At 50.2% G+C, this 24,745-nt stretch overlaps 1 protein-coding gene across 3 annotated transcripts; it reads left to right on the forward strand.

The window, feature by feature from the left end:
* Positions 1 to 4,891: 4,891 nt before the first annotated feature.
* On the forward strand, positions 4,892 to 24,705 carry RAMP1 (receptor activity modifying protein 1). Of its 3 annotated transcripts, none has more exons than XM_083864778.1 (4): positions 4,904 to 4,972; positions 14,706 to 14,900; positions 16,306 to 16,444; positions 23,882 to 24,705. In XM_083864778.1, the coding sequence occupies exons 2-4, from the start codon at positions 14,840 to 14,842 to the stop codon at positions 24,135 to 24,137; spliced, it is 456 nt and encodes a 151-aa protein (XP_083720904.1). In that variant the 5' UTR covers positions 4,904 to 4,972; positions 14,706 to 14,839; the 3' UTR covers positions 24,138 to 24,705. The 3 variants fall into 3 exon arrangements, with proteins under 3 accessions (XP_083720905.1, XP_083720904.1, XP_083720903.1); XM_083864777.1 differs by lacking the exon at positions 14,706 to 14,900 and adding an exon at positions 5,451 to 5,501 and having other exon boundaries at positions 4,908 to 4,972; XM_083864779.1 differs by lacking the exon at positions 14,706 to 14,900 and having other exon boundaries at positions 4,892 to 4,972.
* The last annotated feature ends 40 nt before the right edge of the window (positions 24,706 to 24,745 follow it).

The following is a 24,745-nucleotide window of genomic DNA, read 5'->3' on the forward strand; positions in this document are numbered from 1 at the left end:
GGTTTAAATTTCTGTAGAATTTAAAATTGTTGTCCCGTATTTTGTATGAAATTCTCGGATGTGTTTTAGTGATCTTTCAGGTGGAGGGAAAGCTGACTCTGAAGAACCAAAACAGCAAGAAAAGGGGATTTCTGTCAATATGGTAGGGAATTCTTCACTCCTGGGTTTTTGGAATGTTGGGAAGTATTTCCTCCTTTTAGGTACCTGCAAATGTGATCAGAGTCTTCAGGGCTCTCAGCCTGGAATCCTCTGCCACTAACTGCAAATATACAGCTCATGTGTTCACAAATTTTAATTGCCCTTTCAAAATAAAATATCTTGGGGGTTCTTGAGGATGATCAGCAGGTTAAATCTTTTAAATTCACCTGCTTTGTGGCCTGATATTCTGAAAAATAACTCGTGATCAGATGGGAGAGCTGTGGTGTAACTGGACTGTGTTTGCAGGACCAGTCACAGAATGATGGTGATCTGCCAAGTGACTCTGCTTCCCTTGAGACATGGGAGGAACAACCCAGAGATCAGGCTCTGGAACGTGGTGAGTGACCTGCTCCTTGTAAAAACAATCCTTTATTTGTCAGCTAAGTCTTCAGGGGAGGAAAGAAACCCTGTATAAAACATACATATGGTAAAATAGCTGCCCTTTCTGTGGTGGAATGTTTATATATCAGCTATCAAAATTCAGTGATAAGTAATAATTGCTCTATATGATTACTTACATCTTTAAATTTTTTTCTATTAAATTAGAATTCCCAACTAGTAATGTCACCTCTTTGAAATGTAGTTCGAAGTAGCTGAAATCCTCTTCAGCAGAGAAATTTGATACTCATTTATGTAGCATACCGTGGTTTGAATTGTAACACTTGAATTTTATCCCAACTTGAATTTTATTTTTAACTGCCAAGGCTGTGTGAGAAATGAGGAAGGGAGTGAGTATTGGTTTGATGCTAAGGAAGACTTGTCAGTGGCAGATATTTCAGTAATGTGCAAAGAAACGAAAAAGCAGCAAGGAGAGCAAGACTCAATTGACTCAAGAGGTAAAGTTGTGTGCTTTAAGCTGGTAAACTAAATCATGGTGTTTATTATTGGAGTGCTCTGTTCCTTCCCCAAGTATAAGTAAACTTGGGAAAAATGCCAGCTGAGTTTTCAGATTTATTTTCTCATTCACTAGCAGTGAATCCTGGTACTCGGCTGTTTTCATCCATCCGTGTTTTTCTTTGAAAACTTCACCTACACTGAAGTGCTTGAACTCAAATTAGTAAAATGCCCAGCCAGTCACATAGATGGAAATCTCCCTTTTTTTTTTTTTTCTCCTCCTCCTTTTTGTGCTTCCTTCCCATGCTGGGCTCTTGAGAGTGAGATGCAAAAGGTTTGTGTTTGGCTGCTCTACCAGCCTTCAGCACTGGTACTGTCACTTCAGAGCTGTTTCCTCTGCCTCTTAAAGTCTCAGGAAACACTCAGGGAAAAGATGTTCCACAAACTGAGCTGCTGTGCTTCTTGGGGAGCACTCCTGTTCTGTTAGAAGGTTCTCTTCTTTCCCTTAGTTTCTTCTAAGGTTTTCTCTCTAGGCTTTCCAAAATCTACAGAGAAGGTGTCAGCTCAAGAACAGTTGGTAACTCTTTGCTTTCTTACATTTATTGTTAGAAGTGAAGATGGTGAGGAGTGGGAATGAACACTCTTCTGTTCATGTTGGTGGCCCAAAACCCTCAGTGCCTGAGGTAGGTCTGTTCTTAATTTGTAGAAGGAGTTTCTTGCCTCTTTAAGGCTTCTTTCATACTCCACATTTACTACCAAGTGCCCTGATCTGAAATCACCTGCTCAAGAGTTGGCACATTCTTTGCTTGGAGATAATCAAAAGGTAAGTAATTGTTATTAACACTCTTTTGTGTGGCAGACTAAGAGCCACAAGTCTTCTTGTCTTGTAACATTTAATAGAAAATTAGGGTAGGAAAATACGTTATTACATGTTGGTAATAAATTTCTGGCATGTTGCAGAAAAGTGAAAGCACCATTCTTTTGCCCCTGCATCAAACTATGACACTCCAGCTTTTTTTTTCTTAATCCTGGGACAGTTTGGAATTTACCCATTTGCGCTAGACTTTTCATCTTGTAATACCTGTTTTTTTAATGTAAATGTCATGTGGTGTTATACAGGAAACATTTCGGGGTAATGGATGGGAAAGAAACTCTTGGATTTTCTAGCATAAATCTAAGAAACCTCTGTACAGAGTGTTTTGTATTGGCACAGCTTGGTCCTTGGAGAGTGAAAGGCAAATCAGTAATTGCTGGTGCTGCTCAAATAAACCACACAGATTTGCTGTCTTTGGGGATTTCCCTTTAAACATGCTGGTCCTTTGGGAAATGGTAATTGGAGCTAATTTAAACTAGCAGGAATAAGATGAGCTTTAAGGTGCCTTCCAACCCAAACCATTATTCTGTGGGTCTAGGATTTCACAGCTATTAGTAGGAAAGAGGTGTTGTATTACCTGTACCTGATGCTTACCCCCTGCATTTTTTCCTTATTTTGATGCAACTCTAGGATCCTGGGGAAAATTCCCTGGAGAAGACATCCGCTTGTTCCTCTGCCAACCCATCTGGTGTCTTTGTTTCTCCTTACGCCCTGAACTTGAGCAGCTTTACCAAGTTAATAAAGAGACTCCAAGAAAGGCATCCAGAGTTTAGCAAGTGAGGCTTTTGGGTTTCTTTTCAGATTTTCTGATTTGTAACAAAGCCAACAACATCCACAGTAACTAATTGCTGAATGTGTGGCACGGAGTGTGATGTTCACAGAGTGTGATGTTCACAGTTATTTCTGTAATTCCCACAGACGGGAGATTGTGAAGGCTGTGCAGGAGCTGAGGAAGATCAACAAAGGTGTCCTGAGTGGCTTGGCCATCAGCTCCATTGAGGAGAAGACCTCTGCCATCCTGAGGAGATCCATACGCTGCTCCCAACAGCCTGCAGGGGAATAAACCCACGGGATTTTGTGTGGCTCTGCAGCCTGACTGGATTAATTTAGCCTGAAGCCCTGCAGGAGGTACCAGGGTGAATCCTCTGGAGCAGTGGTTGGTAAGGACTGGGAACTTCGTGTAAAACTCGGTGTTCTGGTGGTTAATTACTGAGCTGAGCTCTGTGGAGGGCACTGTCACACGTGTTTGGAGCAAAGCTGACACCTAAAGGCCAGGCCTTGTGCAGCCTCTCATACAGAAATCCCAGCCCCGGCTCAAAACACTGATGATTTCTCTCTGGGGCCAGCTCTGGGCTGCAAACCTGACAGAATCAGATTGTCTTGTGGTTTCCTCACCCTGATCCCTTTGCACCCTCGTGTGGCACTGCAGGAAGCTGCAGCAAGCTGAACGTGCTGAAACCACAGGCCAGGACTCCAGGGATGTGTCCATCCATCCTTGTTTTGTTCTCCTGCTCAGCTTTAGCTAAAGCAAGCTCCTCTTGCTTTAGATACCTCCCAGCAGTGCCACTGCCAGGTTTCCTGCAAAAAGGAAAAGTCTTTGTATTAATCTCCTGTCTGACTTTCACAGGACTGCAGATAGGGACAGAAATTCGTCCCCAAAAAATTAAAGTCTTAGGCTTGGAAGCATTTTCAGTCAGTAAGGTTTTAACAGCCTCCAGACGTGTGGGGAGTGACAATGTGATTTTCCAGTGGTGTGTGGGCTCTGCAGTCCTAATTGTTCCTATTGCAGTATTTTTTTCCTGTTTTGTGTGGGAGATGATGACTTACAATAATTTTTATTTTCATCATGAGGGAGGTGTGAAATGGCCAAGTCATTAGTAAATAATGGGGAGAAGAATCCCCATTTTCCATAGTAAGGAGCAAACATGTAACACATTTAAGAGAAGGTGATTCTGCCCAAAGCTCACCTATACTAACTCAGTCTCTTTGTTGTGCTGTCTAGATCCTGCTGCAATTGCTGCTGGAAAGAGCAGCCTTGTTTACTGTCAATAAAGGTTAAAAGTTGTTTTTCAAAGACGTTGGGCCAATGCTGTGCTGTTTCAAGACCTCTTCTGCTCCCTGTCCCCGTGGCTTTGTGCTGTGTCCTTGGTCCCGGTGCTGCAGGTGAGGTCTCAGCCCTGGTGTCTCCTGCTCTGTCAGGATGGAAACAGTCCCAGGCTTTGCTCCTGCCCGCCATTCCTAGCAGCTGTTGCCTTTTCTGTTCCCAGACCTTGGCTCTGTCATTAGGCAGGTGATACTAGTTCAGGAAGAGCTGGCTCTCTGTTCTGTTCCTCTTGGGAGAGAACTGTGCACGATGTGAAAGGCTCGCGTTAGCACAGCCTGGTGTTCCTTCACATTCCCTTTTTTATTGATCCTCTACTTGCGAAAGGGAGAGCTGACTTGAAGCGTGAGGGAAGCGGTTTGTGGGGCAGTGGGCTGGCTGCTCCCAGGGGCGTATCCCGGTGCGGAGCACCCGGGGAGCCCCGGCAGGCTCTGCTGCTCGGGCACAGCCCGGGAGCGAGCTGCAGGTGGAGCTCTAGGAGCTCGGGAGCGATCTTAACCTCGAATGAAAAATAAGAGAAAACCACGAAACATTTCCTCCTTAAAATCGCGTTCCGTGTGTACGTTCAGCACCAGGAAGGGGGAAGGCAGGATTTTTTAGTTTGGGAGAAACTCCCCCGGCGGAGGTGGAAGCGGGGTTAGGGAAAGCGCCTGAGCAAGCAGGACTGCTCCGTGCTTTCCTTCGGAACTGTTCGCTCCTTTTTGCCGCGGCTCTGGGCTGCGAAGGGGACAGGGCAATCAGGACAGCTCTGGGCTCCGTCTCACTGTCCCCACGGGAGCGCTTCCCCTGCTCTACCCCTCGCTGCCGGCGGGAGAGCGGGGCAGGCTCCGGGCGGGGCCGATCGCCCCGGGCCCGCCCCTCCGGCAGCGCCGCGGGCGCGGAGCCCGCCCGGCCCCGGGAGCGGAGCCGCTCCAGCCGCGGGGCCATGGCCCTGCTCCCGCGGCGCTTCCTCTGCTTCGTCCTGGGTAAGTGCCGGACACAACTTCCCCGGGGCTCCCCTCTGCTGGGCGCGGGTGTGCAGCCCCGGCTGCCTCCCTGCGGGTCCACCGCTCTCCCTGCAGCCCGGCCAGGCTCCAGCCCGGCTTCGCTGCCGACACGGCAGTAGGGAGTCAAAAGGGGAAATGATTCCAGGGCGCTGGGACACAGTAAAACATCGCTCCTGGCCTGAGGAGCGGCGAGGTGGTTGGTGATGGTGTGGGACACAGCCTGCTTTGTGGGGGATTCCCTGCTTGCTGGGTGCGATGGACCGAGGCGCGTTTTGCCTCCTGTCCTTGCCTTTTGTTGTAAATGCTTAATTACTGCCTTTGGAGCCTGTCTGCCCATTCCCGAGCCGCGGGGAAGAGGAGGCAGCCAGAAGTGCCCTTCAAATAGCTGAGGTTGGGTTTTCTGGGGTTTTTAGCGATGATGGGGTTGGAAATTGGGGTTATGTGGCTGTTTCCACAGGATGCAGCGTGCCTCAGTTTCTTTGCTGCTCCTGGCGTTTCAGTGCAACAGGTAGAGATTTGTGCCGTGCTTGTCACCTGAGTACCCACAGCAAAAGCTCTGAGGGGTGTCGGTGCTGTGCAAAAGTGTGTTTATTTAAGGTACTCCAAAGGGAAACCGTACACCCTCATCCTGATCTTCCACAAAATCAAAGCGCTCCTTGAGGCAGCACAAATTTCTCCTTCTTTCCCTTGCTTGCCCTGCCCTGGTTCTCTCCCCAAGCCCTGATGAATAATGCATTGAGCCGTGCTGCACATAATGTGCTTATCTGTTCCGTGTAATTAACTATTTACTACTCCTCGGCTGTGCAGGGGCAGGAGCAGCCCGTGCCCTTGGACGAGGCGCATTCCCCTGCTGGGTTGCAGGGAAAGGCTGCACGTTCCTGGCTGCAGAACGCTGTGCAGGGAGCACTAACTCCTGCTGGCTAGGATTTCTCTCTGCTCTGCTTTCCCAGCCCCTGTCTCCTTTTCCTCTCCCTTCGCTTGGTTGGGGAGCTGTAACTTTTAAAAGTACTCCAGGCTGCTCCTTTCCATCTCCAGTGGGCTCGGAAGCAGCAGGATGGTGCCTCTTGTGTGAACCAGGTGCCCAGTGGCAGCTGATCTTGGTGCTGTGGATGTTTTTCACTGCATTCTCCTCCTGGATTTTTTTATTTTTTGTTTGGAGCACATTTAATGAAAAGACTCACCCTTTTTAAACCTTTCTGCTATTACAGCCCTGCATACAGTCAGGGCTGCACTGAAATTGCAAGTGGCAACTGAGTGCCCAGTGGTTTGCACCAATGCAGGTGTTTTAAAGTGAGATTTTTTTTCTTTTTGTTTCAAAAAAGGGAAAGGTCTGAAAGAAAAAACTTTCTCTTAAAGGTCAAGCTTTAAGTAATTTCACCACTGGCTGCAGTCTTCAAAGGGCAGTGGCAGTCAGGGAATCAGCCATCCTAAAAACCCCAGTCTCATTCAGCAGGCCAGGGATCCAGCTGTACCCCCAGGTAACCACTTCCACTAAGGTAAAATGAGGCTTTTTCTGGGTTTTGGCTGCAGCTTCCTGCAGAGGCTGCTCATGGAGGAGGGGATGGATGAGCCAGGCTCTTGCTGTTACTGGGGCAGTGGTGATTGGCACCACACACAGCTCTGTGCTGTGTTTTGATGTTTAGGGGCAGTGCTGGGCTGCCTGGATGTCTTTTGGGTGTAGATAACTGATACTGTGAGAGGTAAGAGGCAATTGCAAATAAGGTTGGTAAAGCATTAATATCTTCATGATTCCCTGCATCTTCTGTCTATGCTGTACAGCACTGTGTTTTCATAGTCTACAGAAAATAATGCTTTATTAAAAACAAAACTTCTGGGCACTGTTTATGACATCTCCTGGAAAACAGGAATTAAAATCGCTTGTGTCTTCTCCCAGCCCAAAGCATACTCAGTAATGCCTGCACTAATTTCAGTCTGAGTGTCTCCTTTCTAAAAAGCTAAAGCTCCCTTTAAAGTCGAATTTAAGGCTGCTGCCTCCTCTCTGAGAAAATCCTCCTCCATATTTAGAGAGTGCCCTGTTAGAAATCCCTGACAATCAAGTAAAACATTCCTCCTCCCTTTCAGAGCATCCATCTCTGGCACAGAGAGGACTCAAAACTTCCTGTGCATCAGAAGAAAAGTGTGTGGATAGGGACAACAAAATTGCCTCCACCCTGTAATTTCTTGTACAACTCCCATACATGCCAGTTGTTTTTCTGCAGAAACCAGTGGCACATGGATTTGGTGGGCTGGCTGAAGGCTGTGTGATCTGCTCAGGAAGCCTCTTGGCTCTGAGAAATAGGATTGCATTTATTAACTCTGAAATGATGCTGAGTTTAAGAGCCATGAAGCACCGGTGCTGTAACCTCCCATTCGTCCTGACCCGGGAGGCTGCAATTAATGAAAATGCAAATGCCAGGACCCGGTGGAATGAAATGAGAGACCTCATAATGGCCAGAGATGGGGTTGGCATCTTTCACCTTCCCCCAGGGCTGGAAATCGATATTGGGGTTCTGGCAGAGTTGAGGGAGGGCTTGGAAAGCCGTGGGTGGGATCTGGAGTTACTGCTCTGCTCCGGGAAGTTTGTTCTGCCTCCCTGACTGGATGCAAAGTCTGGCTCTGTCATTTTTTGGGGGAGGTTAGGGGCAGGTTTGGGCCCCAAAACCGTGGCTGTGGTCAGAGCCCTTCCCAGCACAGACCCTGCGCCAAGCCAGGACCAAAAACACCGCTGGGCTGGAGGGAGAGGAGCATTAAAAATCCATTAGAGGGGAAATGCAGCATTACAGTTCACTCAGATAACTAAATGCCTTTTTCTCCTCTAAAATATAGCTGTGGCTGGGGTTTGCCAGGTCAGTTCCTGCTGTGGGTGGGTGATTAGCAGGGAATCTTGGTCCCTGTCTGCCAGTATGCTGCCTACAGAGCTGACTGCTTTTAATCATCAAATTCACTAATGAAGCTGCTCCATGGTTTCAGTCCCTTGTCTCTGTGCTTCTACCACATGAGCTTTTGGGGATCTGAAAACACATCCTGACATCTCAGAGAAGCACCTCAGGGAGGAGGCAGGCAGCAGCCAGGGTGAAACCCCCTGATCTCAGCCAAGGGGGATCCCCCCTGGGCTCCCCTGTATCCTTTAGGTAGCATTAGCTGGGAAAGCAGCAGAGCTGTGTGGGTGAGCTGCAGAGAGGTGCAAAATCTCTGTGTGCTCTTCAGCTGGAAGGGAGGAAAACCACATGGAGAAGCCTCTGTTGAGAAGGAAAGAAATTATTTCAGTGATTCCCAGGCTGCTCACGTGGCTCAGCAGCAGATTTTAGTCTGGGAACTCTGTGTTGGAAGTATTTAGTGAAGCTGCTGTTGTGTGCAGCCTGTGATGGGAGCACCAACGTGACAGTGAGGGTATTTTGGTTTTCTCCCTAACAGATTTTTTATATTTACTTATTATGTGCTTCTTCGTTGGAAACCTGTGAGATTGCCCAGGCAGTGATTTTTTTATCTTGAAGGTAATTCAATAAAATGTTTGCTAGTCCCATGTAGCAGAAAACCTGTGTTTAACACATGTTGGAACCTGAACCAGCAGGATCACAGTGTGTTGTCTCCAAACCAATGCCAGGCACTTTTAACCTTGGTGTTGCTTTTCCCTGTTCTTATTTTAGCCTCAATCAACTGTAATAGCCGAAGGAAAAAATAATCCCGGGGGTGGAAGGAGAGTACATCTGCCTTTAGCACACTCCTGAGCCCTGGAGTGTGGTGGCTGCTCAGTTCTCCCTGGCTTTGTACAGCAGGCCCAGCCTGGCTCCGGGACTGAACCGACATCTGTGGCATCCAGTGCTTTGTTGATGTTTTAAAAATAACTCTAAACCCAGCTCTAAGGTGTTGGGATGGCAGTGTTGGACACCACAATCCTCCCTGGGAAGGCAGGAGGGATGTGGCTGGTTCCCTTCAGCCCCTGGGTTTGGGGTGCACAGAATCCAGTGGAGATCTCTCCTTTCTTCCACCCTGCTCTTGTGAGCAGGGATTTGATGGTGGCCAGGGCCAGAGATGATTTGAATTCAGGATGGGTGAGGTCAGGGCTGTACAGACATTGCCAGTGTCTAAAGCCTGTGGTTTTCCTCCATTCATTCAAGAAGAACTATTTTCCAAAAGACCTTGCTATTCATCAAGGATATAATTATCTTCATAACTAGTAGCTTATGGTGTATTTTTCCCTCCTCTGATGTGCAGTCAGCCAGCAGTTGGATTTCAGCATGCCTGGCTTTTGATTCTCTTTCTCCTTCCTCTCTTCTCAGCTGGTTTTGATTTTATTTTAGCCAGTGAGTGGATTTTGGTGGGTAAATAAAAGTATTTGTCATTCTGTCCTCTGCAGAATCAAGTCTAGGGACATGTAAGAGAAATGGAAAGAGTTCCTGGAAATGTGCTTGGCAGCCTCTGATGGATAACAAGGCCATACCATACCTTGTGCTAAGACAAGTGGGAAACTGAGGCAAGGAGAGAAAGACCCTCATCCAGTTCCTTGGAGCAGCCTATTTCAGGGTATTGAGTAGTTGTTATTATTTAACTACAATGCTTTATGGCAAGAAGTCAACCCCTTGTGACCCAGCTAGGCATGACTGCCCTGCACTGGGCTACACAGTACAAACCTTTACTTTGCATTTGCATTTTAATCCCATATTCTGCATTTTACAGGTGCTGTTACATGGAATCTTGTGTGGATTGGAGTGGTGTTAAATTATCTTTCCTTTGGGGATGGATTGGCTGTTGTAGGTGCTTGAAAATACTGGAGTTGAAAGAGGAATAACACATTGCAGTGGTACCTCTGAGCCCCCAAAAGCTCTGACAGGCTTTGCTTTCAGGCAGCTGGCTCCTACTTCAACTTCCAAATAATAATTCCCTGGCAGTTATTTTTAGGCAGTTTATTTTGTGCCCTCTTATAATGCTTGGAGTAGCTATAGAATGGCAACAAAACTCAAGTATCCCCAACCCAGCAAAAAGTAAATGCCTACAAATCATCCAAGTACCAGCTTGAGGGATAAATCACTTCCTTCCTTTGCAGGCACAACAGGATGCCAAATTTAAAACCTGGGAGATCTTTTTGGGTTTCATGATGATGTTCAGCTGTATGCAAAATACCTCATTAATGCTGGCTGGGAAAAAAAAGCCGCTTTCTCTTTATTTTGTTTAGTGTAATAAAATGAAGGGAATAACCATTCCAGGAGCAGAGATGAAGTCCCCCTTTGCTGCACTGAGTTAATAAATCAGATTAAAGGCCTTTAGGTTGTGGGTGCACTTCCCTTTCCTATGAAAAGGTGGTCTGTGGGGTGGGCCCCAGAGGGCTCCTCAGGCCCACGACAACTTGTACTGCTTTCCCTAAGAGCTGGAGACCTTTGGCCCCTTTGGAAGCTTTCCACACAGCCAGGTCCCTAACAGGGCCTGTCCTCAGCCTGGCTGAGCAGGGATGACTTTCCTGCTGACTGTGGATCCAGTGTCCTCTGTCCCCCAGGCCAGCAGGATCTACTTCAGCCATGGCACGTCCCACCACAGGCTCTATCCTAACCCTGTCTCTTTTAATTTCGAATTTTTTTCCCCTGCCATGAGACTTTTTTCCCCTCTCAGCCTAAGTGACTTCTCCCCCACCCCAGTTCCCCTTTTGTGGCTTTGTGGTGGTGAAGCTGTTGGACAGACAGAATTTGGGACAAGCTTTCCATCTGCAGAGCTCCCGGGGGAGCTCCAGCAGAGCTCTGTCCCTGTGTCTGTGCTGTGCGTGGACTGCTCTGCTCAGGAGCTGTGTGGTTTCCTTCTGCTGCTCCATCTGCAGCCCCCTGGAGCAGAGGGCAGGCAAGGAGAGGGATCCTCCTTCCCTTCTCTCAAGTGAGCCTTGGCAGCCTGTCCAAGACATCCTGGGATCAGCCTTCCCCGTGCTTGGAGATGGGCAGATCTCCCCCCACCTCCCAGCATCTGCTCTGCCTCCAAAATCCTCACCCTGCCACAATGCGTGTTGGAAAATCCCCACTCCCTTTCAGCACATAAAAACCCCCAAATCCCATGAATTCCCTTTTAATTTACATCCTGAGTGTCTGTGTTGGGAGAGAGAGTCCTGCAGGTTAAGGGACAGTGCCACAACAGTGGCAGGAGAGGCAGAAGAAGGTCTGGGGACCTGAGGATGCTCCTGAAGAGTCTCTGAGCAGAATCGGGATGGGAGGGTCCCTGCAGGTCTCTGTCTTCCCCTTCATCGCCTGCAGGGCTCACAGCTCTTCATCCACCTCCATTGCCCAGCTGCTGCACAGCTCCTGGAGGTGCTGATGGATCCCAGCCCCATCCCAAGCCAGCCAGGCAGGGAAGAGAGGGGAAAAATCCATTCCCTGTGCAAATGCCGGACGGAAATAGCCCTGCCTGGGCTCGGGGGTTTGGGCTGTCAGTCCCAGGCTGTCAGCAGGGAGAGCTGGGAGCAGATGGCTCCTGAGGAGGTCACAGTGCTGGGCCACCCTGCTGTCCCCAACACCTGCAGTTTTCTGGCCAGAAAGAGCCTTCCCTCTGAACACCAGTTTAGTCTTTTCCTGAACCAAGGGCTGTTTGCAAGCTCTGAAGCCTCTGCTGAGCTGCCAGAAGCAGCCCCAGTGGGAGGTGTTTTTAAACAGAGGGTACCAGATCCTTCCCAGGCTTCTGCAACTGCTGGAGGGGCCAATTTTTCCATTTTTCTGGCTGCAAACTGGGATGTTGTTCATGCTCATCTTCTGCCTCCTGCCCCATGTCCTCTCCCCACCCTCTATGCGTGTTTTATTCTGCAGCCAAGTCCAGACCACAAGGCTTGTTCTCAATAAAACAGCAAAACCACCACCTTGAAGAGGAGAGGAAAACAGCCTGTTTCCATCTGGGGCTTGTTGAGAGCACTAATCATTTCACAGGGGAGGTCTGAGACTTTGGGAGAAGCCCAGGGGAAGATAGTGGGGTGTTTGTTCTCAGAGCCCAGAGCTTTGCTGGTGCCACGTGTGCCAGTGCCAGCCCTGCTGTGAGTGTCACTTGGCAATTATCTGCCTTCTTTGGGGCTCAGCTCTTGGATGAATATCTGCCTGTTTCCTGCTCTTTGCTGGGAAGCCCTGAACAGTTTCCCCAAAAAAATCCTGACAGTCCAGCAGGATGGTCTGGTGAATTCTCTGCATGTGTCATCAAATAGTTCCATCATTCACCCAGCACCATCAGGGCTACTTGCAGAAATGCCTGGGAAATGGGAACAGCCCATGCTGTGCCAGTCTGAAATTCCCAAATCTCTTCTCAGGCTCCACAGTCCTCCCTGCCTCTGCTTTCCTGTGGGGTTGGTTGCACATCCCAGCAAGACAAGCCCAGAAATTCCTGGAATTCCTGGAACATTGAGGAGAAAAAAGCCAGAGAGCAAGGAATTGTGCAGGGGGATACTGATGTGAAGTGCAGGATGTTTCTTGCAGAGAAAGCTCAGGGGTTTTTGCTGGTGCACCATCACTGTCACAAGTGTCTGGCCTCACAGAGGGATGGTGTCCCCAAAGCTGTTCCTGGAGATGTGGCCCTGAGCTCTTGGTCCAGGCTCCAGCTCTGAGAAGCGCAGTGTAGGAAAAGTCCAGTTGTCTTCCCTCTTCCTGAAATGTTTGTAACAATTCAGGACCAACACTGTTTTTCTGCTGAAATAAATGTGTGACAGGCTTTTTGCAGCTAACCCTCAGTAAGCTGAGTCCTGGTGGATGCTTGCTGGGACCCTGCAGGACATCAATCCCAGGGCAATCATGAGGATCTGGGATGCCTGCAAAAGCCATCCCTCCAATCACCCCCTCACCACTGCTCTCCAGGTGTTTCCTGTGAGGAGGCAAGAGAAGGGTCCTTCATATTGCATCTTTTAACAGGCAATCAGGGATTCTCTCAGCAGGGAGGGTCATTCATCAACAATTCTCGTTATAGGAGAAGAGGGAATGGCTTCCCACTGCCAGAGGGTAGGGTTGGATGGGATATTGGGAGGGAATTCTTCCCTGTGAGGTTGGGCAGGCCCTGGCACAGGGTGCCCAGAGAAGCTGTGGCTGCCCCTGGATCCCTGGAAGTGTCCAAGGCCAGGTTGGAGCAGTCTGGGACAGTGGAAGGTCTCCCTTCCCATGACAGAAGGTGGAACTGGATAAACCTGAAGGTCCTTTCCGACCCAAACCATTCCAGGATTCTGTGATTCTCCGTGTCCATGTGGCACCTAAAGACCAGGCTGGGCTTTGGAGGTTCTGTATGGCCCCAGTGGATGCTCCCAGAGGAGCACTGCATTCCTGCAGCTCTCAACACCATTTTTCCTGAGGGAATGGCAGTGACAGGGGCCCATGAGAGGGGAGCTCTTTGGAGGCAGCTCAGCCTTGGTGCAGTTGAGTTTTGGAGCTCAGTTATTCAGCAGCTCCTTGCAGCCCTCACAGATGGATGCTGCTGAGTACAGAGCCGTGACTGCTCTGGAGCTCAGTTATTTACAGCTCACTGCAGCTGACTTACACCATCTCCATCAGCAGGGCAGAAGGAAAACCTTCTGGAATGAGAGCCAGGAGATACAAAAATCCCTCCCTGCATTTTTCCCCCTGTTGTTGCAAACCCTGAGCCTTTCCCAGTCCGAAGTGTGAAGCAGCAGGGATCTGTGGGGTGAGGTGGGGACCATGTGGGAACGTGGCAGGAGCTTCTCACTTTGACCTTAAATTGTGCAATTACAGCTGAAGTCACTTCTCCTGGTCAGCTGGAAACAAAAGAGCTTTTTTGTCTGTCTGTGCCCAGCTCCATCCTCACAGCACTGACACAACAGGCCCTGCTGGGCCTTGCTGCTCTGGGGTGTGAAACAAAAGAGGCCTTCACCATGTCCAAAATCAGATGTCCTTGGAAAAGGTCACTGGCTGATGGCTTTACCTTCCCCAGGCCCTGGGGCAAAGGCATTTGCAGAGCCCATGTGTAGATGTGGGAGAGGTATCTTCCAGGAGCAGGTCCTGGTGGGGCAGGCAGAGCTCCTGGGGAGCACTGAGGAGCTGCCAGGGGGGACAGCAAGGTGCTCACCTGCCTCTGAATGATCTTCAGAGCTGCATCTTCTGAGCTGCTGTGATTGGCAAGTGCTTAAAGCTCCCCAAGGTTTGGTTTTCACTTGGTTTGGGTTGTTTTCTTCTCTTAACAGTAGGGCTGATTTTCATGCTGGCTACCAGCTATCTGTGGCTTGCTGCTACTTGCAGCCAGGTTGTGGTTGCTTCCTCCCCATTGTTTATTTAGTGTTTCTCCTCTCTCCACTCAAGGTTGAGGTGTTTTCCTCCAGGTCCATTCTGCACAGGCAGCTGTGTTGTCATCAGGAAACATTTGGGCATCCCTAAGGATAGTGGTGCAGCTTTGTCTCTAGGCTCATCCCGAATAAAAGTGGGGAGGAGCAGAGCCAGGCAAAATGCAGCCCGGCCGTGCTTGCTTAACTTTGCTTCTCTCTCTCCTTTTACTGCATTGCTGCTGAATTTCCTCAAGTGGCTTCATCCTCCTCAATTTCTCTCTGTGCTCTGTGTGTCTCACTCATTCCTTCCTGGCTCTGTTTCCTCCTCTGCTCCTCAATCCCCTTGGCTGCTCATCTCTCTGCTTTTTAATCCACTCTCCTCCCCTGCTCTCCCTTGTCCCTTTGCTGTGCTCTCCTGCTCTGCACCTGACACATTTCCCAGCAGCATTTTCTATGCAAGCTGCTTGTGCAGAGCGGTGATGGCTGTGATATTTACAGGACACTCGTCCATCACAGTCCAGTGCACGGATGTCACCGCGGCGTGACCCCAGGGTGGCTCCTCAGCCTCCTCGGGACACTGGTGCTCACTCAGCTGTGTCACTCCTTCACTTGACTCATCCAGACTGGAGGGGATGGGAAGAAAAGCCTCCTGGCCATCAATCATCCTTGGGCCTGCCTGGACTGAGATTTACAGTCTGTAAACCATTCACATTTGCCTCATGTAAAATTACTGCACCTTTCCTCCTCCTCCTTCTTCTGCTTCTTCTTCTGCTGTTTCTGCTGCTGCTTTTGCTGCTTCTGCTTCTTCTGCTTTTTTTTCTGCTGTTTCTTCTCTTGGTGCTTTTCTTAAGCGTGTCAAACCCTCCTGTCTGGGAGCAGGGCTTATCCCTGGCTGAGGTTGTGCCCCCTGGCTGGTTATCAGCTAGGCAGAGCTTGGGATTTTGATAAACTCAGTTTTATTACTGCAACAGTGAGGATTTAATGCTCTTCAATTTCTCTTGGCCCAGTAACTCCCATGGTTTTATTTCAAGTCAGACCAAAGTGGCTGCTGCTGTCAGAGGCAGCATGGGAACCCTGCACCCATTCAGGAACATCACCCAAGGCTCTGGGAGCCCTTCCCACCCAAATTCCCACCAGGTCCTGACTTCCTTCCCATTGCCATAGGATGCTGGTACCTAAGTGCTCTGAGGATTTTGGAGGCTGCAGAGGGATGGTGTCCCATGGTGACGCCCCTTGGCCACTAAATAAGCAGCTCGATTCTGTTGTGTTAAAAAAATCAGATAAAAATAAAGCACAGAGTTATTCACACGTAGCAAAAAATAGATCTGGTATGTGGTGCCTGCCTGCAATGCACTCCAGGAGCTGCAAAGGCACTGGCTGGCACTTTGGGACCAAGGGAGAGCTATTATTTATAGCCAGGCTCACTAAATCATTCCCCCAAAGGATTTTTTCTTCTTCCCTTTGTAGCATCACTGTCCTTTCCCTTTCCCCTCACCAGGAACATTGCACTGATTGTGCTGTAAGCAGCACCTCATTCTTCCCTGTTTTTAAAGCAGTTGCAGGGACACATTCCCAGGAGGGAATTCAGTCAGCACTGTGCAGGCAGGGATGGATTTGATGGATTTCCCTGTGTATGTGCCTGTGCTCCATCAGAGGTGATACTTGTTCCCAAGTGTGGCACTGTGCAGGTCATTTCTCGGGGCTCAGCAGCCAGCAGGCTTCTCTTATTCCCCAGCTTCCCCCACACCCTTACTTGTTTTTTAAGCCCAAACCCTGGACACTGGGAGTCCAAAGGCATTTCGGGCAATGAGCAGAGAATAAATCCACATCCTTACTAATTCATGAGTTCACCAGCGTGTCCTGAATAACTGATTCATCAGCCCAGGCACTTGGGGGAGGGCGCAGCGTCCCAAGGCTGCGAGGAGGGAAATAAACCTGCGGGAAGGAGGCACTGAAGGGCTGGGGCTGCTCTGGGGCCAGCCGGAGGATTTGAGAGCTGGAGCTGCCCTGTGGCCAGCTGTGCTGTGGCAGGGGTGTGGGGCTGGTGGGGACGGGGCTGTGAGCCCAGCAGCGCCTGACAGCCGTGCCTGTGTTGCAGCCCAGCACTTCATCGCGGCCACGGCGTGCCAGGAGGCCGATTACGGCTGGATGATCCGGCACTACTGCCTGCAGCAGTTCCAGCGCAGCATGGACGGCATCGGACAGCGCCTCTGGTGTGACTGGGACGAGACTGTGGGGTGAGTCAGCTCCCTCTGCTCCTCCTCTGCTCCTCCCTCTCATCCTGCTCCCTCTGCTCCTCCCTCTCCTGCTCCGCCCCCTCTGGGGTTTTGGGCTGGAGGGGTGTCAGTGCTGGGGTTTATTTCATCAGGGGAAACATCCTGATTTCACTCTGCTTGGCTGCTGATGCTGCCCTGGCTCTGTCCCTGCTGGGTCCCTAAGGGGTTTCTCCAGCCTGCTCACATGTGCCTGGATGCAGTGGATGAGATGTTGTCTGCCCAGGCTTTGGTGAGGTTTTTGGCACTGGCTCCTGTGTGTGCTGGATGAGGTGGGTTGGGAAGTGCCAGAACAGCCAGGCCTGGGGGTGTTGATCATTGGCCAAACACTGGTTGCAGCACTAGGGGTGAGCCACAGGAGTCAACACTGTCCTTAACCTCTTCATTAGTTCCTCGGCAAGCTGGGAACCTCCTGAAGGTCAGCAGGGGGAAGGCAAAGTCCTGCTCCCGACGAGGAACAGCCCCAGGTGCCAGGACATGCTGGGGCTGCCCAGAGAGAAACCAGAAAGGGTCCTAGGGGTTCTGCTGGGCACTGGGTTGAACATGAGCCAGGAAAACGTCCTGGTGGAAAACACGGGCAGGTCTCCTCTGGACACCAGGAAATGTGTTTTTCACTGTGAGGGTGGCCAAACACTGGCACAGATCTCCCAGGGAGGATGTGGAATCTCCATCCTTGGTGATACTGAAAAAACAGCTGAACATGATCATGAATGACCAGCTGTAGGTGGCCCTGCTTGAGCAGGGGTGTTTGGACAAGGTGAAGTGGATCTCCAGAGGTCATCTCCAGCCTCAGCCATTCTGGGATTAAAGAGTTTTCAAGGAGCCCAGCCTAAGCAGGGTTTGGAAGTCAGGGTGCTGGTCATGCTCCAGCACACAGCAGTGGAGCTCCACTAGGAGAGGACCATGGCTCTGCTGCATGCTGGAAATAGATGGGTTAGTGAAGATTGGGATCCCCATCGTGGGGGTTTCTGGTGCCTCATTGCTTGATGGACACATTTTCCATGAGATTTTTCATTTTTTCTCAGCACTCTGGTTCTCCTGACAGTTCAAAACATCCTAACTCAGCATGAAAACCCCATAACCCACCAAGATACCCTCAAACCCTCACTGTGAGAAAATCCCAAACTGTCCCACCAGAGCTGCTGGCTCAGCCCCTGCTTCCAGAAGTTGTGTGTTGATTTTTCCAAGCAACTAGAGGGAGAGGCTGGAATGGTATGGCAGTGGCAGCCGCCTGCTAAGCCTCCTGTTTGTAATCAGTGTCAGGGAGTCAGCCGTGATTTATGACTTGGGAGCAGTGGAGATGCAGCCTTGCTTCCCTGGTCGAATGTTTTGTTTGGGGGCATCTCTGTGGGATAAAGGAGGCTGCAAAGGGAACCCTGCTCAGTGCAACCCCAGCAGGGACACCAGGGGTGGCACATATGGGGAATAGGCTGCCCTGTGGGGGTTTGTTGGGTTGTTTTTTTAAGGAATTCCCTTTGGGTTTGGTTTTATTTTTATCACAAACAGTGCTTTCTTTGGATTAGCTCTTTCCTATTTATAATCAGCAGAGCTGAATCTTTTGGTACCACCGTGGTGTAATCCTGCTGAGATTGAAGTTGAAAGACTGGTCAGGGGTGGCTGTCTGTTGGTGTGAGGGCTTGGGAGAATAAGCTCCCTCTTTCCCCCTTCAGCTGAATTTCCATGTTGTGCCTTTCCCTGGGAAAATGAAGCAGCAGAACAAAAATGAGCTCAGGTGACACCAGTGGGGATGGGGGTCAGCTGGAAACAGGGAGCAGCTGGTGCTGTATGCCATGAGTGTTTTGCACAAAAATTAAGAGGTTTTGTGATATTTTTGTGATTTCCTGCTTCATGGCCCTTCTGTGTGAAATTAAAAACCTGCACACGTATGTGTATCCATCTTTTTGGTCAAAGGTTGGGCTCCAAGACCTTGGAGGTCTTTTGCAATCTTAATGATGCCATGATTCTGTTCTGTGATTCCAAACATACTATTGGGTTTTCCTTCCCCTTGATCTGTGGCAGACTAGAGGGGAAGAGAAGAGACCTGAAAGACTGTGGGAGATTTCTGGTTTTGAGAAGCCTCATCTGGTGCTCAGAAATGCCCAGGGCTGCTGATGTTGTTCCAGCCCTCAACATCTTGTTCTTTATCTCCTTATGTCCTGTTTGTCTCCTAAATAGCTTCAGCTGAACTCGTTACCCTTGAGGCACTTGGAGGAAATGTTGATAAGCTCACGGGGTTTAATTTGATTGCCTGAGTCCATTTGCTCCGTGCAAACACATGGCTCAGGGTTATTTGAGAGATGACATTCCTCTGATCCTCTTGTGCCCTCATGACACTGGAAAAACTGCCTAGAAATAGTTCAGTTACTGCAGTATATCAGCTGCAAGGATATGGGGTTTGGGTGGGCTCAACACCTTGCCCCCTGGATGCGTGTGGGAATCACCATCCCCTTTTTGGGGAAAGGGAAGATATCCCAGCAGGAGTGGGCAGGGAGTGGCATAGCTAGCTGGTCACCCGTCTGGCTCTAGGGGAAGGATTTTTGTCTTCCACCAGGTGTGAGACAAAGAAGTGGAAGTAAAGCCCCTGCCTAGAGCCTGTTCTCTCCAGACCTTCCCCCAAACCCAAGGCATTTTGATGCTTCAAACCTGTCTGAGACAGGGAGAAATGTTGGGAGGTTTTGCCTCTGGGCCAGCAGCAGCACCACCATGTGTCTAGAGCTCTGATTTCCTGCATGCAGCATTTAGCAGGGCAATGCCCCTGAGCTCCATAATTACCTGCTCAGTTGAGGATGGCACGATGGGAACATCTGGATTAATGAATCGTCTCAGCACAGTCTGTAATCGTGGGCCACTGGTCATATTTACAGGCAGCAGATGCTGCTCCCATCTCAGAGGCATCAGCTGAGCTCTTGCACTGCTGCTGCTGCTGTGATGTAACCAGGGGGTCTCTCTGGAGCCAGGAGTGTTGGGGGAGCTTGGCTTGGGACGTGTGGACCAGCACCAACTCTCTGGGAAGGTTTGTCCAAACCCCTGAAGCTCTGCTGGTTTTTCTTAGCGCTGCTTATTTAGGGAAAATGGGTGGATTTTGGTACACAAGTTCTCATGGACTGAGGGAGCTTTGGCTGCCCTGGGATTCAAAAGCCAGACTGGAGCTGTATCTTGGGATCTTTGGCGTCCAGGGCTCCTCCACTCCATGGTGATGGCCGGGAGCTCAGCTGTGCCCGATGAACGATCCCAAAGATCAGCTTGGCTATTTTGGTTCCAGCTCCATCAGCGTGGTGGCTGAGCCAGGGGGATTAGCTGTGGTCTCCCTGAGGCAGCTATTTCAGGGCTGTGGAGGGCTCGGGCTGCACTGCCCACCCCGAGTGCCTCAGCAGGAGCCGATTGATGACTTGGGGATATTTTCCCCGCTCGGTTTTGGCCGGAGGGCCGTGGCCAGGGAATGCGTTTGCAGGAGGGGGATGCTCACGGTGCCGAGTGCTGCCACAGCTGCGGGTGTCACTCCAGCCCAGCCAGGCATCTTCACCCCAAATATATCCACCCTGTGGCATTCCTGACAATCCCCATGGAATGCTTTGCCCCCGGCCGCGGGCGTCCTGCGGGAAGGAGCTCCCCGGGGGATGGTGCTGCTCTGACAGCTGCAGCCGGGGATGGAGCTGCTCTCCCAGCTGTCAGCACACTCACACTCTGTCTTCAGGTTATTTATCCATTATTTACAGAAAACAGATTGATCCATTCTCTTATTATCTCATTATCTACTTATTTATCTTCAGCTTGCCAGGTCCCTTCTGCATACCCCTTTAGCCTGGCTCCAGGCTCACCCTGCCGCCTTGCAGAGGAGGAAATCAATGTTTTCTTTTAATTTGCAAAGCAAAAGTGAAGCCTTGTGGTGTTTTCTTTTTTTTTTTTTTTTTCCCTTCTGCAGCAAGGGATTCAGGAAGGGCAGGAAATACCAGCATACTTAATATGAGAAAGAGCTGTCAATCCTGTGAACCCCAGTCCTAGCGCAACATCCAAGTGCTGTTAAGGAATAAATGCCAGAGCCAGTTCCAGTCTTGGCTGCAGTGGTAAAAAAAACCCAGAGGAATTTGCTAGGATTTGTAGCAGTATAAACATTCAGATGTCATGAAACCCTAAAACATTCTTTGACTGCTTCCCACCAGTGGCCCAGTCCCATCCCCATCCTGCCTGCAGCCCTTCATCCCCACGCAGCCCATCCACAGCATCCTTTAAACTCAAACCATTTCCATGGTGACAGGGAAAACAGTTCTAACTGCAGCTCACATTGGGTAGGGAAAAATATTCCAAAGCACAGCTGAGCTTTTCAGGGCCAGGTGTCTGTCTCCTGGCAGTGGTGGGATTGCTTGGGAAAACCTACCCTCCTCCCAGTGCTATCCTAGAGCAGCTGCTTCTTGTTTTTTGTGGAGGAGATGGAGGCTTGCAAATGAGCTATGGACTTGTCTGAAAGCCAAAAGCTTGACTCCACATTTGCTACAGGTGGAATGGAAGCTTGGAACAAAGTTTATCAGGGAGGCCCTCCTGTTGAGTCAGGAGGTGCAGAAAGGACCCCTTCAATTTCCTGGGGTGGGGTCTGGGTGTGGCTGGATCCAGTTATTTACTACATAGCATAGGTAGTTGTATGTATTTCCCTATTTATTGAAACAATATTGAAGCAAAGCTGTTACAATGAGCAAAATATTGAGTAGAGATTGATGTTATCCATGTGTGCAAATGGTGACACACCCCCCCCCCCCCCTTCTGCATCCATCTGTGAGAACTTTCACAAATAGGGTGAAGTTCAAGCTGGTTTACCCCCAGAGGCAGAGCATCCTGCTCCAACCCTCTCTGCAGAGAGTTTTCACTCTGTGACTGGGGATCATCCTTGCAGCCCCTGGGGCTTGACTCAGCTTTGCCCTGCTGAGTGTGGTGGGATGTGTGGGTGACTTTCTAGGGCTGTGGGGGTGGCAAGAACAGGGCAGAGCTGAGCAGGAAAACAACTCCCCCTCCCTGAGGCATTTCACCACCAGCCCAGGCTGAGTTCCCAGTGGGACCAGGCTGCTGTGGTGCTGTCACAATGGCCCTGCTCCTGGGAAGAGAGAGAACAAGATGGTGTTTTGGAGACACAGTGGGATGAATGTTCACCACGGCTGTGGCGAGGAGGAGCACGCTCAGGCCCAGGCATCAACACTGCTGCTCTCCAGAGGGATCCTGATCCCATGTGACATTGTGAGCAGCCTGGTTATCCCTGGTTACCCCTTCCCAGCCAGTGCATGCTGGCATTGTGTCAGGAGAAGGTCCCCAGTGCCCTGTGAGTGGGTGCATTTGGGATGGACAGGAGATGGTGAGGTCTCCCAGGGCCGTTTGGGGATCTGTGAGATGAAGTGGAAGAAATGAGAGCACCTGGCCATAGCAGAGAGCTCAGCCTTGCCTTTAGTTGGCCGTTGATGGAAGTGCCACGGTCAGGTTTGCTCTGTGCAAGCAAAGGGCAAAAATGGGCTCTTGAAGAGCCCTCAGCCTTGCTCCCCCTTGGCCAAGAGCTCAGCTGCCCTCAGTGTCACTTCTGCACTTGGACCTGTTCCTGAGAACAGTTTCTTTTCCCTCTGGGACCCTCCCACCCACTCCCCACTGGAGCATGTGAGGCCAGAGGGTGGGAGTGCCCATGATGCCCCCCTGCTCTTGCTGAGGATGTGGAGCAGGGGAGCTTCAATGAAAACAGCAAAAATAAAAGGGACAAGAGACGTAGGGTGTGTTAAGCCACCCCATTAGGATGGAGGGACCTCCCTCCAGTCAGAGCCACACGGGCACCTCCTTGTCCCCCCAGGCTGTGGAGCTGCCCAGCTCCTCTCCTCGGGTCCATCCTCACTCTGGTGGTGGAACAGGGCTGCTGCCTCCCTGCAAAGGGCAGGGACACTTTATCCTTTCATTTGCTGGCACTGCTGGGCTTTGGTTCCTTGCATGTCTTCACACAGAGTGATGGGAGCAGGGATTTATCCCCATGGAAGCAGATGGAGCCAGAGAAGGGCTAAGCCAGCTGCTCTCTGGCCCTTCAGCTTTAAAAATAGCTTTTATTCGCCTGTTAACGCTTTCCCTCTGGTTCCTGAAGATGCTGCAGCTCCCGAGATCTCTTAAGGATGCTGATGAACAGGAAATGGTAATTTGGCACATTGGGATGCTGAGCAGAAGCTGCTTTTAGCAGCTGCAGGCCCTGTTAATTAAATCTCTGTCTGTGTGGGCACAGCCTGCCCCAAAACCCCAAACCCCAGCTGAGGAGCTGCACAGGGGCTGTGGAGAGTGGCTGGGAAGCTGCTTCTAAAATATTTCTTCCCCCAGGCAGGTTTTTAATTGGAGAGCTGGGGTTTGCTTTGCTTTGCTCGTCCAGGATTAGACATGACTGATTGGGACAGGGGGGAGATTTGTATCTGTGTTTTTCTGCACAGCCAGTTTGAAAACAGGGAGGGTTTATCTGTCATTCCAGAGGATGGCTGGATGGCCTGGCACAGGGACAGTGATTCTCCCTCAGGGCTACTCCTGGTTTTCTAGGTATTTTTTTAAAAAATGAAAAAATGGACTTGCTGGTTATAGAGGGATGGGATGGGATGGGCTGTGAGCCTGCCCAGCTGGTTTCTATGCAACCTTCCCAGTTTTAGGCAAATTAAAGGAGATTTTTAAGTAGATGTGATGTACTTATTTCTGTCTCCCTTTGGACACAAGCTGGAGGATGGTGCTCAGAGGCCAGGTTGGGATGGGTTTCCTGAAGGTCTGCTTAAAAAATGTGCATCTGGCCTGTATTTTTTAATAGCACCAGCTCAGCCAGGAAATTCTGCAAAGCTTAACACAAACCAAACAAAAACCCTCCAAACTTGCTTCTTGATTCTCCTGTAAATACTATTTCTCTTTTAATTTCCTTCTGTAAATTAAACCACCACCACCACCACATCATTCTATAAACGAAAACTGCTTTTGGCTGTGGGCGAGCACTTAGAAGTTGCCATCAAAGTGGCAAAACCTGGTGGAAATTTAAAATACCCTGTTACCTTTTTACTTCTCCAGCTATGAACTTAAAACCCCCCATATATTTTTATAGGCTACATAAATTCTCAAAAACCCACTATATAGTTTTACAGGGCTAGGTATATCTGGCTGTAAACTCAAAAAATAGCTAAAAACTTTTAGAACTCAAGTAACAGCTACATACAATCTCAAGTACACACACCTCTGTATTATATTATAATGCAGGGAGGGATATATTGTATATGTTGCAGTATATATTGTAAATTATGGGAATATATTGTAAATTATTGGGAATAGATATTGTAAATTACGTAGTATATATTTTGTATTTTATATACATTATATATAACGTGTATATAGATATATATACAGCACTGTCCCGGTGTTTTGCAGCACCTACGGGGAGCTGACGAACTGCACGGCGCTGATCGCCGAGAGGCTCGACTGCTACTGGCCCAACCGGCTGGTGGACGAGTTCTTCGTGGCCGTGCACAAACAATACTTCAGGAACTGCTCCCCGTCGGGCCGGGCGCTGCACGACCCCCCGAACGGCGTGCTGTGCCCCTTCATCGTGCTGCCCGTCCTGGTCACGCTGCTCATGACGGCGCTCGTGGTGTGGAGGAGCAAACGCAGCGAGGGCATCGTGTAGGGACGGCGGGGACGGGCGGGGAGTTCGGGCAGAACCTGCCGGAGGAGCATCGACACCGAGCCCCGGGGGCAGCCACAGCATCGGCACCGCTCCTGCCCCGCGGCAGCGCCCCGGCCCCCCAGGTTCCCGATAAATGCCATGGGAGCGATGGGTGTTGGGCAGAACGGGAGACTCCGCTGGGAATCGGGGAGCGCCGCTCACCCCGCACCGCCGCCCCGCACTCGGCTCCGCCTCTCCCGTGCCAAGCAGGAAAAATTTAAAGGAAAAAAACCAACCCCAAGGGGGTGCGGAGAGTTGGAGTCCTGTCAGCCCCGCAGTGCCAGCGCCGCATCGACACACGTGGAACCAGCGGGTGTGGGTGCGCCTCAACACCCTCGGCTTCCTCCCTCTGTCCTTTCCTGGGTTTCCCCGCACACGCGGGAAGGCGTCCTCTCCCCCAGCCCCTGCACAGGGACGAGGCTTGCACGGGCTGGCTTTTGCCTGGAACAACGTGGGGAAGGCTGCGGTGGTGCCCTGGGGCTAACAAGGAGTGGGAGTAAGGCGCTTTTCCTACCTAAATAAATAAATACGTGAATAAACGATGTGCTTGTTTCTCTGAAGGCTGAGGT

Source organism: Zosterops lateralis, assembly GCF_965231275.1.
Source record: "Zosterops lateralis genome assembly, chromosome: 7".
In the NCBI taxonomy this organism is placed as follows: domain Eukaryota; kingdom Metazoa; phylum Chordata; class Aves; order Passeriformes; family Zosteropidae; genus Zosterops; species Zosterops lateralis.

Coding starts and splice junctions, on each gene's coding strand:
- RAMP1 (XM_083864777.1), top strand. CDS start 4,933: ATGGCCCTGCTCCCGCGGCGCTTCCTCTGCTTCGTCCTGG. Junction 5,502..16,305: donor CTGGCGTTTCAGTGCAACAG/GTAGAGATTTGT, acceptor CCTGTGTTGCAG/CCCAGCACTTCATCGCGGCC. Junction 16,445..23,881: donor GACTGGGACGAGACTGTGGG/GTGAGTCAGCTC, acceptor GGTGTTTTGCAG/CACCTACGGGGAGCTGACGA.